The 13369-nt window shown below is 40.0% G+C and overlaps 1 protein-coding gene across 5 annotated transcripts in view; it reads right to left on the bottom strand.

Annotated features, from left to right (window-relative positions):
• The window catches only part of TBC1D22A (TBC1 domain family member 22A), a 470079-nt gene that overhangs the window by 161174 nt on the left and 295536 nt on the right, over positions 1 to 13369 (bottom strand). For all 5 annotated transcript variants that reach the window (XM_075208864.1, XM_075208865.1, XM_075208862.1 and 2 more), the window contains exon 11: positions 8202 to 8329. In XM_075208864.1, coding sequence (XP_075064965.1) covers positions 8202 to 8329 — 128 coding nt within the window. The remainder of the gene's footprint in view (positions 1 to 8201; positions 8330 to 13369) is intronic.

Below are 13369 nucleotides of genomic sequence, written 5' to 3'. Positions count from 1 at the left end.
TAAATTCTACAACTCTGAATTTAACCATACTTGCCAACTTTCCCGGAATGTCCGGGAGACTCCCGAAATTCGGTTCAGTCTCCCGGGCTCCCGGGCTCGTTGGCATTTCTCCGGCATCCTGGATTTCACAGAGAATCGCGTCAAATGACGCGATTCTCGATGATTGACGCCATTTTGGAGGGCGGGAGGGGGCGGGACGAGGCCAATTGCGTCATTTTGGCCCCGCCCCCGCAACGGAAATTACGTTTTTGCGGGGGGGCGGGACCAAAATGACACGTTTGGCCTCGCCCCCTCCCGCCCTCCAGTCACGCCCCCTCTCCCGGAAACTTGTTTCCGAGAGTTGGCAAGTATGAATTTAAAATCCTAATACCACTCCAAAAATATAGACCTATGGGGAGTATAGAATATAGGATAATTGTAGAGGCATGATTCAGTATAGCTATGATTTAATTGAGTGTTCCATTATACCCCTATTTCAGATGCTAATAACTTTTGAATAGTATAACCGAACTGTGTGAATCTTGTCATGCAGATGATATCATGAATTTTGTGAAAATGTTCAGCTGAATACATTTAGCCTATTTTGAGACAGTTTACTAAATAGAGGAGGAAATTTTTTCACATAAAAAGAAAGACTGTATGAAAAGTTAGCCATAAATCTTGGCATTGGAGAAGCTTTTATGGTGGTCAGTGTGCTCTCATAAATGTAGAATGTCCACAACTAGCTGTTGTGTGGCTGGTGTTAACCAAAAACAGGTCCTTACCCCCCAAAACCTCCAAAAGTATGCATGCAATAACTGTTCACATGTATTAGTTAGTGATTTATTCCCATAAGTGACATATAAAAAAACACAATGTTTCAGAGGTGGTCCCCCTTTCAACATTTTATCATTGAAGGACCCCGAGGACCCCAATTCCCGTTTACTAAACTTTGGTGACTAGAGATAGTGTATCAATGGTCATGGTAGTATTTCTGATGAGAGTGTTCAGTAGAGGAGAGTCTATATAAGAGACTCTCTTACAAGAATCTCTCAGTGCTCACCAGGATGGTTGAGAAGAAAGAAGCAAGAGAGCCAAAGGCATAAGTAAAAAGAGGTAAAAGAGCAGAAGAAAGAGAAGGGTTGGAAAAATATATTAAAAGGAAAAAAAAAGTATTTTTATTTTGTAATTTTACTAATACCATAGCAGCCACAGGCAACAGAGCCACTAAAATATTCACTACTCTGGTAAAGTTGTGTTTAGTTATTAGTTATTTATTTTATTATTATTTTCTTTTGGGGGGGGGCATGTATTGAAAGCATCACAAGCAATACAACTAAATATTACAGTAGCACAATAATAACAAATCTTTGTCAAAAATATATGTTAGTGTATAACATAAATCAAAACACAAAAGAAAAGTAACAGAAACTAGTAAAGCAGATTTTACCAACAATATGTGGAAAGGAGGTAGGGTAAGTGCCAAAAAGAGCTTAAGGTCAGGGAAGGGGAAGGAGAGGGGGATGCCACAAGGATAAGGCCTAGAGGAAAGACAGTGGGCCACAACAGAGCAAATGGAGACTCTGAGGAGACAGAGACCGAAATTGCTTAAAACTATATTTTTTAATGAAAATTGTACATGGTCACCTACCATATAAAATGTATTTAAAAAAAATCTGTGCACATTGTAAAAAAGTATTCACAAAATTCTACCAATATAAATGTATGCATGCTTAATTATTAAAAAACATAGGTGTAGGCTTGCCAATACTACACTATTTGACAAAATGTAAAACATTTAGCAAAAGTGTATACAACATGATGCATTATCTCTGCTCACACTGCAATTCTCATAAGGCTTGACCAGGGTTAGCTGCCATAGATTTGGTTGAATGATCTCTAATACCACTCTAGAGGTAGTGCTGACAAAACTGCAGTCCTATTCACATTAACCAGTTAAGGCACCATACAGCACTATCACAAATCTCTTTTTGATCAAATACTGCCATGAGCATACTTATGTTCTATGGACATTACCAAATAATTCTACAAACTCAGCACAATATGCAAAAAGTACCATTAATTATTTACATTTGTTATGCTGTATCATAACCAAATAAATATAAATCAGTGCATTTTATTTATTTGAATACAGCCATTTGAAAAAAAATTTGATCAAACTGGAAATCACCTTCTAGTTAAACAATGCTATTCTGATATCCAATAAAATATAAAAATGATAAAACACACTGCGCTACAAAATATTTTTCAGGTTCTGAGATAGTTATGACAATAACACATAAAAAGTGTATACACCGTACATATGGAACAACAGTACTGTGTAATCAGTCAGTATGCAAAATAATAACATTGTCATAGACTGAAAATATATCTTTAAAGACTGGTACAGTCCTTCAGATCCAAATTTCAAAGTTCTGCCTCCGTAGGCCACTAACTCTCTGTCAGTCACCTATCACTACAGAACGTCATGGTTCCAATCTCTACCACATCCCATCTGTATAACAGAAATACTTTTAAACAATAATTAAAAATAAAAATTTATTTTTTCATATTAGCAGGTGTGCATCAGCAGAACTATGGTCATCGCAGAGGGTGGGGCAGCTATGCAGCCCGAAGGTAATGTGATGGTCCAACCGCTATGCCAGCCCCATCTCTGCTCCTCTCAGCATGTGCAGTGTGGGCGCAGGTGTTTGGTCTTTCAGTTCCAGCCTAAAAAAGGGGTGAGCATGTATCGCTGGCTTTCTAACCAAAATGCTGCTATGGGGCCCAGTGATTTTTTTCTTGTTACACCCCAGCACACTACAACCAACAGCAAAACTACAGATTAATATAAAATAAATAACAAAAACATTATTACATACTTGGAGGAACACACTAACTTCCAAAACCCATTTGCCTAATTGTATGCATATGGTAGACATAGTTTAAGCCTCTGTACAGCCTATGAGAGCAAGCAGAAAAGAGATGAAAAGCTTCCTGACATTTTCAGACCCTGGCCATACCATAATAAACTCCCTTTTAACTGAGTCGGATGCAGAAGATTGCTGGAAAGTTTTCACAATATTTTAAAAAAAAATCTACAAATTTAAAACCAGGAATTATAGACCTGTTCAAATAATTTGAAGGGATTGTGAGGAATGTGTTTCTGAAATATTGTAGAAAATAATTTGATAACAAATTAATGGAAGTATGGTTTCATGAAGGAGTTATTACATTCAACAAATATGATACCCTTTTTAAGAGGAAGTAAATTTAAAACTGGATCTAAACTGTTCCAAAAGCAGTCTGGAATATAAAATAAGAGTATTAGGTCTAGGGGGAAAGTATGTTAATATGTAGAAAACTGGTTAAAAGATGAAAGAGAAAATTAAGTTATAAATGGAAATATTCAGGCTGAGATAAATTGATTAGTGGTGTACTACAGGGATCAGTATTGTGCTCCGTCATTTTTAATCGTTTTATTAATGGAGATCTCAAAAGTAGTGTGTCCATATTTGCTATGTAGGCTTATTAAGAGAGAACAGAATAGCAATTTGTTCCATAAAGATATAGACAAAATTGCAAACCTGGCCATGACAGGGTATATGAAATTAATAGATACATGTAGGGTTATGCACCTAGGCCATGGTATTAACTATGCTACTCACACATTAAATGCAGTACAATTCAGGAAATCTGTGATGGAAAAGCACAAATGCACACAATGGTAACGCTTTGATGAAACCTATTACCATTGTGTAAGTCACTAGTTAGACCGCATCTTGAATATGAGGAACAGTTTTGGGCACCTCACTATAAAAAGGACATAGGGCAGCTCAAGAAGGTTCAGAGGTGGACAATCTCATTAATAAAGGGAATGAAGGGGTAAATTACAAGGACATGCTAGAAAACTAGGTTTGTTTAATTTGGGGGGGGGGGGGGGGGACATCTTAGAAGGCTGTATACGGTTACGCACGTGTATAAATTTACTTTCAATTTTAAACAAAAAACAAAAATGCTGACCCAGGCCCATTTTTGTACACCTGTTTATCATTCATTTTCTAGTTTTCACCCTGGATGATTTAGCAAAAGTGATTTTCAGATATCAACGTTGTAGGTTAATTGTACATTGTTCAGAGATAACCTAATAGTGTTACCACCGCACACCATTACAGGCAGCTGAAATTACCTATACATTTTTTGAACTGTGTCCTAATAGGATTTGATGCAGGTTAAAAAGCTGATTCTGCAGACACTTTGGGTACCGTGACATCACTGGACCTGCACTAGTACAGAATCAACCAATCAATCCACAAACTGTGTATTTGCACAATAAGTCACTCAGTCCACCTGCTTAGTTACAGAAGAACCTCACTAACGAGGCAACCAGCTGCAGAGGAGTGATAGAGAACATGGTAGACATCTTTAGTTAACACTACATTTATTTAATTTATATTAATCTCGGTAATGCACAGCCGTTGATAAATATCAATGTCAACTTTACTTTCTGTTTAATGGATCTTACAGTAGGAAGATTGTGACAATGAAGAAGACATGCATGTAAACATAACAAATCTAACCTATGTGTGTTTATTTTTCTTCTGAATTAAGGCAAATGCATTGCTTGTCCATTAATTTATAACTGTGCCACTTTGCACAACAGAATAAACTTGATAATGATTTTCTTGGGAGACATAATATTTACTATGCAACTTACCAAGCTACACTATCTTGTTTGTTCAGTGTATTCCTACAAATAGCTCATAAGAGAGATCCGCTATTAATTTTATATATATGCTTCATTGTCACAATCTTACAACAAAATGAGGGGTTGATCTCACCTTAACCAGCCTGCATTAAATTTTTCACAAAATGTGTACTATAACAACATAAACATTTATAATCCTTTCATTGTTCCCCCAAGTGCACGAGTAGTATCCCATTATTTAGGGCAGTGGTTCCCAAACTTTTGCAGTTCCCGGCACCCTTAGAGTCTCCAAATTTTTTCAAGGCACTCCTCCAAAATAATTACTTAACAGTCCTGTTTTAGAAGTAGTTGGGTCAAAAAATTGTAATAAGTATTTAGGTCAGGACAGAAATACTTATTTAGTTGTATGCAAAAATGCCCCCTCTGCATCCAGGCACTCTGCCCCCTTTGCCCCCAGGCACACTGCCCCCTCTGCAGCCCTCTGTCATGCTGCCTCCCTCTGCTGTCCCCCTCTGCTGTCACGCTGTCCCCCTTCGCTGTCACGATCCTTCTCACTCTGCCCCCTCTGCTGCCCCGCTGTCACGCTGTCCCCCTCCGCTGTCATGATCCTTCTCACTCTGCCCCCCTCTGCCGCCTCGCTGTCACGCTGTCCCCCTCCGCTGTCATGATCCTTCTCACTCTGCCCCACTCTGCTGCCCCCCTCCGCTGTCACGATCCTTCTCACTCTGCCCCCCTCTGGTGCCCCGCTGTCCCCCTCCGCTGTCACGATCCTTCTCACTCTGCCCCGCGCCAGCCATAAAAATAAGAGCACAAAAACGTACCAATCCGCGCGGCGCCGGGACCCAGCATCCACCTCTCTCCCACAGCTGTCACTGACGTCGATATTCAGTGATAGCTGCGGGAGAGAGGTGGATGCTGGGTCCCGGCGCCGCGTGGATTGGTATGTTTTTGTCTTCTTTTTTTCTATGGCTGGCCCGCGGCACCCCAGTGACGGCGCCGCTGAGAGCCGCGGCGCACAAGTTTGGGAACCGCCGATTTAGGGGTAATTTTACCCTATGTTTATCATGTGTTCGTATCTGTTGTGTGCTTTGTAATTGTATACGGTAATGCCATAGCACTGCTACAATGTTTAAATGCGTAAATAATTTTTTTAACGGTGGTAAGGTGGATTATAGTTAAGGATCGGGTTCCAGGAGTCCGGTAAGGGGGCTCCTTCTTTTCTCTATAGGAAGCCCTGAACAGCTGGAAGTTGGTCCTGGCTGAAAAAGCTTGTAAGGGGATGCTGGAAGTGTCACTTATTAACAGAGAACAGAATAGCAATTTGTTCCATCCTGGCCTCGCCCCTTAAATAACTTGAGTATGCCCCCATTGTCTCAGGCTCTGGCCAGCTAGACATCATAGAGTCATATCAGTAGGGGAGCAGGGGTGTATTGGTATGAGAAGTTTACAGCCCCTTATGACAGCTGCCAAATCTCTGAGGTGTGATATATATATTACAATCCCACCACATGGAAAATCTGTTTTTAAAAAGAGGGACACCCAGGGAGAAGTGGTACAGAGTGGAGGAAACAAAATGCAGAGGCTGCTCTGTTGGAGGGACCGTGCTTTTTTGGCTTCTGCAGGACTATTACTTGCTTCCGTTTCCTCAGCTTATCATCCCGTAAGTCTGATAGCTTGGTGAGTCTGTTGAAGTAGGGGGACTTTGTATCAGATTCCTACCCCACTGGTAGAGGGGAAGCACATTGGGCCAAGTGGCCAGGACTCAAAGAACCAGGAGTAAATATGACTGCAGTTCTTTGGGCTAGAGGAATAAGAGACAGGGTGTGTGCTAAACCTGTCTGGCATTTGTTTAAAGTATCAATGTACTTGATAACTGCTTTGTCTTATTCATTGTTGAACCCCTAGAAGGTACTGCGTATACTTCCCTGGTATAGTAAGCCATCCCTAGTTGGCAAGCCATGGCAAAGTGGGTATAGTAGGAGCAGATAAACACAGACTCTTCACACAAGATACAGTATAAGCACATTTTAACTTGTCATAAAAAATACAAAGAAAAGAACATTTATATTTTTACTCAATAACTACAAAAGCCACTTATTTCTGTACAATGCTATATATCATATTTGCCTATTCTTACAGAATATCTGGTAGAGTCACAAATTTCGAGTAATGAAGTCGGAGAGACAGGCGGCCACAATGACACGATTCACATAGAACCGCTCCATGACGCGATCGTGCTTTTGCACCACGGGGACAAGGCCAGATGACAAGATTTGATGCATCACACACTCACCACAGTTGCCACTTGTCCTCCCCTCTGGTATCTGCCAGAGGGGAGTTAAAGAACGCTTGCAACTATGTTATCTATACTAAAAATGCATATGCTTTAAAAAATATAAGGATTGTGCTTTACTAAAGTGTAGTAAATCCATGTCTCAACTAAAGTGCAGTTGAAACGTGGAATTCCAGCACTATCAACAAACTATTCTCTCCTGTAAAATTTCAGTTTTACACAGCAGAATATTGCAGAGCTTGTTTACAGTGCAATACATAAGCAATTTTCTACAGCATAAAACATTAAATATTTTTTCCAGGCAATTTTAAGGTTTACTATTCAAAGAAAAAAAGTAGCAACATATCGCTGTGTAAATATGCCCTGTCAGATACACTGCTTTCAATAGAGGTGAGCTTTACTGTTGCATTTTATGAATGAGGTGAAATGCAGAAAGTATTTATTGACAGCAAAGCTACTACAAAAATGCCGGTTTTACTGTACATCCTCTAGCAACATTATTTATGCATGTGGGATCAATTCTGCAGTGATTTTAGTAACAATAACTGTGGAAAGTCATTACCGTGGGAAAATGTTTGTTTTCATAGTACACCATAAACTTTGCTTTCAAACATACAGAATGACATAGAAATACATACATACACATACCTATACATACATATACACATATATGCATCATACTTACCAACTTTTCGGAAGAGGTTTCCGGGAGAGGTGGACCGTGATGGGGGCGGGGGCTCCAAAATACGCGTCATTATGGGCCCGCCCCCTGTGACGCAGTTGCGTCATTTGACAGTGGGGGGGGGACCAAACGCCGCGATTCACTGGGAATCGCGGCGTTTGGGAGCTAATTCTGCCCACTTCACTAGGAAGTGCCCACTTCCTAGTGAAGTGGGCAGATCCGGGATATTGCCACACTCGCCCGGGAGACTCTTGCAAAATGCGGGAGTCTCCTGGACAGTCTGGGAGAGTTGGCAAGTATGATACACATACATATACCTACATATACATATACACATACGTATACACATATGCAAATACACATACACATTATATATATATATATATATATATATATATATATATATATATATATTCTTGAGTTGACAGTGCAATGAATAGAATATTTCTGTTATGCAGTAAAATATGGCAGAGAACTGTGCAGCAGATGTTTATACACCTGAAAGTAAATGTGAGTGGGTAACTGCTGTGTGGACTCACCTGGTATGTATCCCACAGTCTGATAGTGCACTGCAGGGGAACCTCTCTCATCAGAAGATTATTCATCCAACGGAAAGCAAATTGCAGGTATTCAACCTCATAATGATGTAAGTGTCTGTGTACTTGTTCTGAAATCAAGAATAAACCCACTTGTTACATATCAAGAAGCTTCACATTATTACACTAACAGAATAGCACAAACATAAATAGACAATTTCATTGAAATGAATGCAAATGTTTACATACATTAACAACTTAATCTGCAGAAAATAATCAAATGGAGGCGATAAATAAACTAATAACATTTTGGTGTTATGGTGGTAGAACTGTTCTAGGGTAATAGTGATGCCTGGAAGCACCTGGAGTTTATCAAGGTCAATTTACTAGTTTAATGTACAGAAACTCAATGGCAAAATAGATCTTGTTTTCTAAACCAAAACTTAATCACATTACACCTTGCTACCAAGGACATATACTAAATAATAAACATTCCCACCAATAACAAAACTAGTAATTAAAGTTACTTATTTTATATAAAATTCTTTATATGTTAAATACGTAGATGCTTTAAAAAATATAATGGGTGGGCTTTATTAAAGATGTTCTATAGACAACAGTCACATCATATATAACACCATTAAATAGCTTAGACACTGTTGCCAAGCTATACAATTTATCATATCTTCTAATAAGCGCCATTTTACCAGGTCGCCGCACAATTATCTGCTCCTATTTTTTTCAGTATAGTATTAAATGGTTTCTGCACTTTATAACATGTTTCCTCATATACTCATCCTTCTAAAAAGTAACTAATTTTAATAGTTGTCACCACCAAATATATTTAACTTTCTACTGCTGGAGTGTCTGCACTTTCCTTGGGTCCTCGCTGTATGATGTTACAGTATTTGACTAAACTATTCAGGCAAGACAGAAAAGCCAGCAGGTGATGAAACCCAGTAACACCATGAAATGATCTTCAGGTCTGGTAATGGTTAAGAGGAATTATGACAAAAATATTAGCATATTCTTCTGGGAGTCTTTCCCTTACACCAATGTGCAAAGGGTATCTTTTCTGGGTACATTATCATATGCTGGTGGACACCACATGACATATGCTAGTCAGACTTATGGAAGGACATTGGCTAAATGTTACCCACAGATCTCAGCAGTCCACCCTACAAGTAATAAGCATTTGACATGTTGGGGTCCAAGATGTGGCTAATGGAACCGGGTCTTGCACTAGTGAGGTTTATATCACTAGGCCCCCTTCTACAGTCAGCCTTTTGTGTCCATACGCGGCCAATTACTGTACCCCACTGATGATGGCCCTGAAGAAATCTGATCATTATTAAGCATAAATATTTCAACTCCATGAATTAATAAGCATAGCAAGACTGTGAGATTCACTAGTATTTAAACAATGATTAATCCACTAAACTATAAGCATTACTCATCAGTTTAGCTGATCAAAAAAAAGCAATGAAGTGCTGAGTGAAATCATTCTGCCTTCTTGTAAGTAATTGTGAGTAGAAGCACTTTTGCAGATAAAAGCAATTTGGTTACCAATAATTCTAAATTTAAAATTTCCAAATCACTAGAAAAAAGCATTTGCACCCAATAATAGAACAGGCAAATGTAATTATGTTCATCTATCAAGCCAAAAATATTGTTCATAAAATACTTATGCAGCAGTTTGTGATAATAACATTATATAAGAGTTAAAGTAAATGATAGTTCTAATATGTACTAGGTTTAAGCAAGTGCTATTATACACATGTCTCAGCACTTTTAACATTTGCAGTCATATTTTCCATCTGTAACATGTCATCTTCATTCACTGGGGGTAAATGATGCCTAACAAGGTTGTTAAGAAGATTAATTATACCTGTACTTCAAACTGGGCAAACGCATAAACAAGACACCTATTGGTTATTGTGTTTTCATGTTGTGTTAGATTTGCAAATTGAGATTCTCATTTAAGACGGGTAACAATCAAATAGGACTTATCAAGTAGATTAATTTAATGCAACACTGCTAACTTCACAGAATAAACTTGATATACCTTAGTAGAACAAAGATTAAAAGAGTCTCCACAATTAAAAACTGCTGACCGAGCCTCCCACCTGAAGTTCGAAGCAGACGCATGTCACAGCTTATTAATAAATATGTAAAATTCCTCAAGAGGGTTTACTAAAGCTCATAAAAAGGAAAAGGGGAGGTGTTGCCCATAGCAACCACTCAGATTCTAGGCATCATTTTCCAGAATGTACCAGATACATGATATCTAGAATCACTTTTCCTTTTTAAAAGCTTTAGAAAATTTACCCCTAGGTCTCAATTCATCAAGTCAAGAGCTTTGCTAAGGAGGACCAGACAGATTGTAGCACTCTGAACAAGCTGCAACATGATCTGGTCTTCCACATAAAAGAACGTTGCTTCTTATTTGCTATATGTGATGACAGATTTTAAAATGGGGGATGGGGTTGAGTTGTCCAAAAGCAAACAATAATATTAATAATCAAATTAAGTAAAAGCAAAATTAAGCAAAATTCCACCCCAGTAGCAGTAATTAATCCCTACTGAGCTGCACTCACTCACATTTTGTCTCCTCATTGTGTGTGTACATGAAAGCAATGCCATTGTACTGTATGATTGTAATTGATTGTCTTGGTAAAATAACTGGCTTTAGGGAAGGTTTCTGAACCTGTAAAGAAAAGGTTGATTCCTGAACCAAAACCATTTTGAATCAGCATGCTTATCTGAACTTTTTTTTTTTTCAGTCATTGAACTCATTAAGGATATCACACTGGGAGAAATTTTGATTAGTGTGTACCCAGTCCAAGGATTTACACATTTAAAACCCTCACACTTTGACTTTTATAACTGTGCAATGATGCCCTGATTTTATGTCCGGATATCTAAAATCACCAATAAGAAAGGTGTATAAGAGGGGGCTCAAATAGTGTAGTATTTTATTTATAAGAAATTGTGCTCAACAAAGGCATAGCCTTCCCAGAGTTAAAAATAAAGTAATAGCTTATTTGATGGCACAGGGAAATGTCTGCTCAATAGGGCTTTTCATTGTCCAATGGTATGAATCAAAGCCTCCGGCTTGTTGCGAGTTTAAATAATGAGTGAGCCACCCCCATCTACCCCAATTGCAGTTCAGTGGGTGCAACTACACTTGAATCACAGGCTATGCTATTACACACAACAGATTGGGCAGTAGTGATAGTAGACAAACCAGTGGTTAAAGCAACATATAGTACACCAATACTAACACTGCAGTAATGTAATACAAGCAATATACAATGACAGTAAAATAAAAGTATTCATCTTCAATGACTTTCAATTTTAGAGTTCAGAGGACAGACAGTCTGAATGTTTCGCAGGACATTGAGTATTTAGCTCATATTCTATATATGTTCCTGAATACGAATTTTAAGCAGCTGTTTCCAGGGGGCGTGGCCTAGCAGCCATTGAGGACGGACGCATCTCCATGAAGCTCCTCACCTAAACGGAAAATATCCCCGTCCATCGCCTACTTTTAAGCCTCCTGAAGGCTGATACTCACTACTCAAGTTGCGGTATACACCGCCTTTATCTTTGGGCACCTTGGTGCCGACTCCTCCACTGGATTGACACAATTGTGGCAACGGGGCCTGCCAACCAGTAATCCCTGTAAACACCTCCCGCTCCACTGTGGCACCCCCAGTGAGGCTCCCTCCAATGCCCACCACCCGCTTGTTTGCCCTACTAGCCTCCCTTTAAAGGGCATCAAACATCGTGCCCCACCAATCCTAGTTGCCTGCTGACCTACTTCATTGCCCGCAACAGAGAGGAATCGGGCTGTATCCCTGAAGCGCGCCCTCCGTCGGGCCCTGGTGAGTGATTGGCCTGCCTGGCTCCCTCGGCGATCAGCCCTCACGCTGCTAGCCTCCTTACCTGTCCCTTGGATTGTCTGAGGCGGTTTTCGCTCTTCCATGAAACTGAAACTGCTGGCCGCCATAGTCGGCTTCATTTCAGGTCCAGCACGCAGGGCAGGAATAGGGCATTGTATTGAGGCTCAAGCTGTCTCCAACCACTGGATCCAGTCAGGGCTCGGGCTCCCAGGCAGACCATAATCCACTTGTCACTAAGTGGGCATAAAAGCTCATGAAAGCAGCTTCTCCATTAGCCTGTCAGACTGTACACTGAAAGCGGGACTTTACTACCCAGTGGCTATTCTTTGCTACTACACCTGATATTTTCTCTGACATTGGAGGATAAAGTCTTTATGTGAACTCAATCACGCTGAATGTGTCTGAGAAATCTAAATTTGAAAGGAGGTGCGAATAGGCAGCTATATTGCCTGATTGGATTCCTGGAGTTGAACACTGCACAAGCAAAATGCTCCCCACTACTATCACCTGAGGGCGATCGCTTAATGCCAGACAACTTATTTTCGGGCAATTTGACAAAGCTCTCTATTACAAAGTCTTGGGCGACTATGTGAATTTTACTATGCTGCCGATCCTGGGTAAGACACCTTTCACCTAAGGAGAAATCAGTGTGCGATCTCCCAGCTAGCCTTCCCCCCTTTCCTCACCTTATCCTGCTTTCCTTACCTCACCCCACTGCTGGAGCTATCTGTTAGACTCAGGGCCGGATTTACCGCTAGGCAACCTAGGCACCTGCCTAGGGCCCAGCGGTTCTCAGGTATTTATAGGGTTTGGAACTGCTCTCACTCTCTTCTCTCCTTTGGCTCCCAAAGTCTCATCGCCCTAAACGTTTTTTTACTCCATCCAGTCATCTCACATGCCCTATTGATTTGGGACTCCTCCCCTCAAAAATACGGCCTTTCGCCTCATTCCTCCCCTGTGATAGCATTATTTAATTCTCCAGATTTTTTCCCAGGACTTCATCCTAACTCATTTCAGCCATGGCACTCACAGGGAGTCAGATATCTCAATCACCTAATGTCTTCCACGACTTTTCCCTTTCTGACATCCAATCTCGCATTTATATCCCCTCAAAACACTTCTACTAGTTTTTGGAAATACGCCTTTTTGATAATGCTGTGAAAGACCACCTCTCCTCTCGCCCTCTTTCTACCTTTGAATCCCTTTGTTTACGTCAATCTTCAACAAAAGGTCTAATCTCCACACTGTACTATGAGCTTGTTCCCT

This window comes from Mixophyes fleayi, chromosome 4, assembly GCF_038048845.1.
Source record: "Mixophyes fleayi isolate aMixFle1 chromosome 4, aMixFle1.hap1, whole genome shotgun sequence".
Taxonomy (NCBI): Eukaryota; Metazoa; Chordata; class Amphibia; order Anura; family Limnodynastidae; genus Mixophyes; species Mixophyes fleayi.
This window is presented reverse-complemented; position numbering and strand designations above follow the sequence as displayed.